This window comes from Panicum virgatum, chromosome 6K (genome assembly GCF_016808335.1).
Source record: "Panicum virgatum strain AP13 chromosome 6K, P.virgatum_v5, whole genome shotgun sequence".
In the NCBI taxonomy this organism is placed as follows: domain Eukaryota; kingdom Viridiplantae; phylum Streptophyta; class Magnoliopsida; order Poales; family Poaceae; genus Panicum; species Panicum virgatum.
In genome coordinates this window covers 48,004,839-48,006,921 of record NC_053141.1, presented here as the reverse complement: position 1 = coordinate 48,006,921, position 2,083 = coordinate 48,004,839, and the positions used below count along the sequence as shown (strand labels likewise).

At 45.8% G+C, this 2,083-nt stretch overlaps 1 protein-coding gene across 1 annotated transcript; it reads right to left on the bottom strand.

Annotated features, from left to right (window-relative positions):
• Window positions 1–549: 549 nt before the first annotated feature.
• Window positions 550–1,723, bottom strand: LOC120713109 (polcalcin Phl p 7-like). Its single transcript, XM_039999098.1, has 2 exons — window positions 1,401–1,723; window positions 550–1,320 (listed from the first exon to the last, which is right to left on the bottom strand). Exon 2 carries the CDS (start codon window positions 1,266–1,268, stop codon window positions 1,026–1,028), a length of 243 nt encoding a protein of 80 aa, XP_039855032.1. The 5' UTR covers window positions 1,269–1,320; window positions 1,401–1,723; the 3' UTR covers window positions 550–1,025.
• Between the last annotated feature and the right edge of the window lie 360 nt (window positions 1,724–2,083).

Sequence of the window (2,083 nt, the reverse complement as noted above, 5' to 3'; positions counted from 1 at the left end):
CATCAGCTATCATATCTCTCTTTGCAGCCGGCCAGCAGCTAGCAGCAGCAGTGTGGTGCTGGAAAACCAAACCAAATCAAATCAAATCAAATGAAGCAGCTAGTAGGTGATTCGTTCATTCAAGGATAGGAATGATGGTGACTCCCCGGTGGGAGGCATCGATCAGTTATTCCCGTCATCGATCAGTATTGCGAATCTCACGGTATCTATCTCAGGCTAGTGGATTTGCACTAGAGTTAGTTGCTGCGCATGCATTGGAGCCTAATAAAGCATGCATATGTACCTCTCCCTCCAGTAGCTGATGATCCAAGGCCGTACGTCGTCCCACTTTCGATCGGCTTATACATACATGCATTTGGACTTAGCAGCAGCACAAAATGAAAAAAAAATTCATGCACGTTGCGCAATAATGCAACCAACAAATTAAACTAAAGAAAAACTGTAATTTCTCTTTCCTCATAAGCAAAGAAAAAATACACTACCAAATTAAATTTCCCTCAGAAATAAAACAATAAAACTAAAATTAGAGTGATTGCGGCAAAAGAAAGAAACAATAATCAAACTCCATTAATGAAAACATGCATGCATACTTTGCTTAGGATGCAGATGGTTCGTTTCTCCAATCAATTACATAGCCGGCCCAGCTGCTGAGGCAGTACAATTTACTTAAGGAATTATCGGAGGCATATATATCATATGAACGGGAAAAAGAAAAGAAAAGAAAAGTCGTCCATATATATTGGAATCGAAGCCAACAAGGTCGATGAAAAAAAAAACGAGACTCGTCATCAGAATAACAAAACTGATGGAGCTAGCTCGATCGTACTAGCTAGCAGTACTGCTTAAGTTAGTAAATAAACCACCCCAAATTAAATGACGATGGATGAAATAATTAATCAAAGACGATATATATGTATGATCGGCGAGCCAGCTGATGGAGCGACGACGATGATAGGTATAGGTGACTCCATCTTTGATTGTTGTAGGATGCATGATCAGCAGGTATGTGTTGAATGATCATATCATCAGAAGACCTTTGCGACGTCCTTCATGAGCCCCGGGTTGGCGTTGCAGAAGGTGATAAACTCGTTGAAGTCGATGCAGCCGTCGCCGTCGGTGTCGATCTCGGTCATCATGCGCTGCACCTCGTCGGCGGAGGTGGACCCCAGCGTCCGCAGCGCCTCCGTCAGCTCCGACAGCGAGATCTTGCCGTCGCCGTTGGTGTCGAACCGCTTGAAGATCCGCTCCATGTCCGCCGCCTCCGCCATTGTCGTCGTCGACTCGGCCGGCGTCGATCTGCTGTACGTCCTCTCTCCCTCTCTGCAGATAGCGTCCGATCGACCCTGATCTCTCTCTTTCTCTATCTCTTACGCTAGCTCTGATGATAGATGAGGAGGTACCTTAATTAAAATTACTTGCCCCCTGCCTCCCACGCAGTACGCGTTAATATAATTAGCTCTTCTCCTCGACTTGTTCCTTCCACTATATAGCCATATATGGATCGGATCGGAGGAGCGATCGCAATCCTCACTACGTTTGTGGAGGAGAGGAGACGCCGGGGAGAAATTGCCGGGTCACCTCACCGCCATCCATCCATCGGCGCCAGCACCTGCTGGCTGCTGCTTCTTCCTCCTGTCCCTCGGCGGAATCGTCCAACCACCAGGCGGACACAAGAGGCAGCCAGGCGAAGCCGACGGACAACCTAGGGGGCTGTATGCTGTAGCCTGTAGGAGATAGATATAAACTATCCATTTTAAAGCGCACGCTTTAGTTCAATTAGTTACATATTCAATATTTTGATAGAATTAACTTAATATTTTTTAAACAAGTTCAAAATTTGACTTTCAAAATGTCTGTAAAGATGAAATGTTGAAAATATTAAAATTAAAATGTTGAATATGACGTGTCGGTGTCCGGACCTCGCGGTCTAGCACCAACCAGTAATGATGCTGCGTGTTTCGGTCCCTAGATGGTTGATGCAAGAAGAAACACAATGACACCGGATTTATCCTGGTTCCGGCCGAGGAGGCCGTATGTCCAGCAGTGAGGGGAACACTATATTATCTTGCACCGGGGGTGCTTG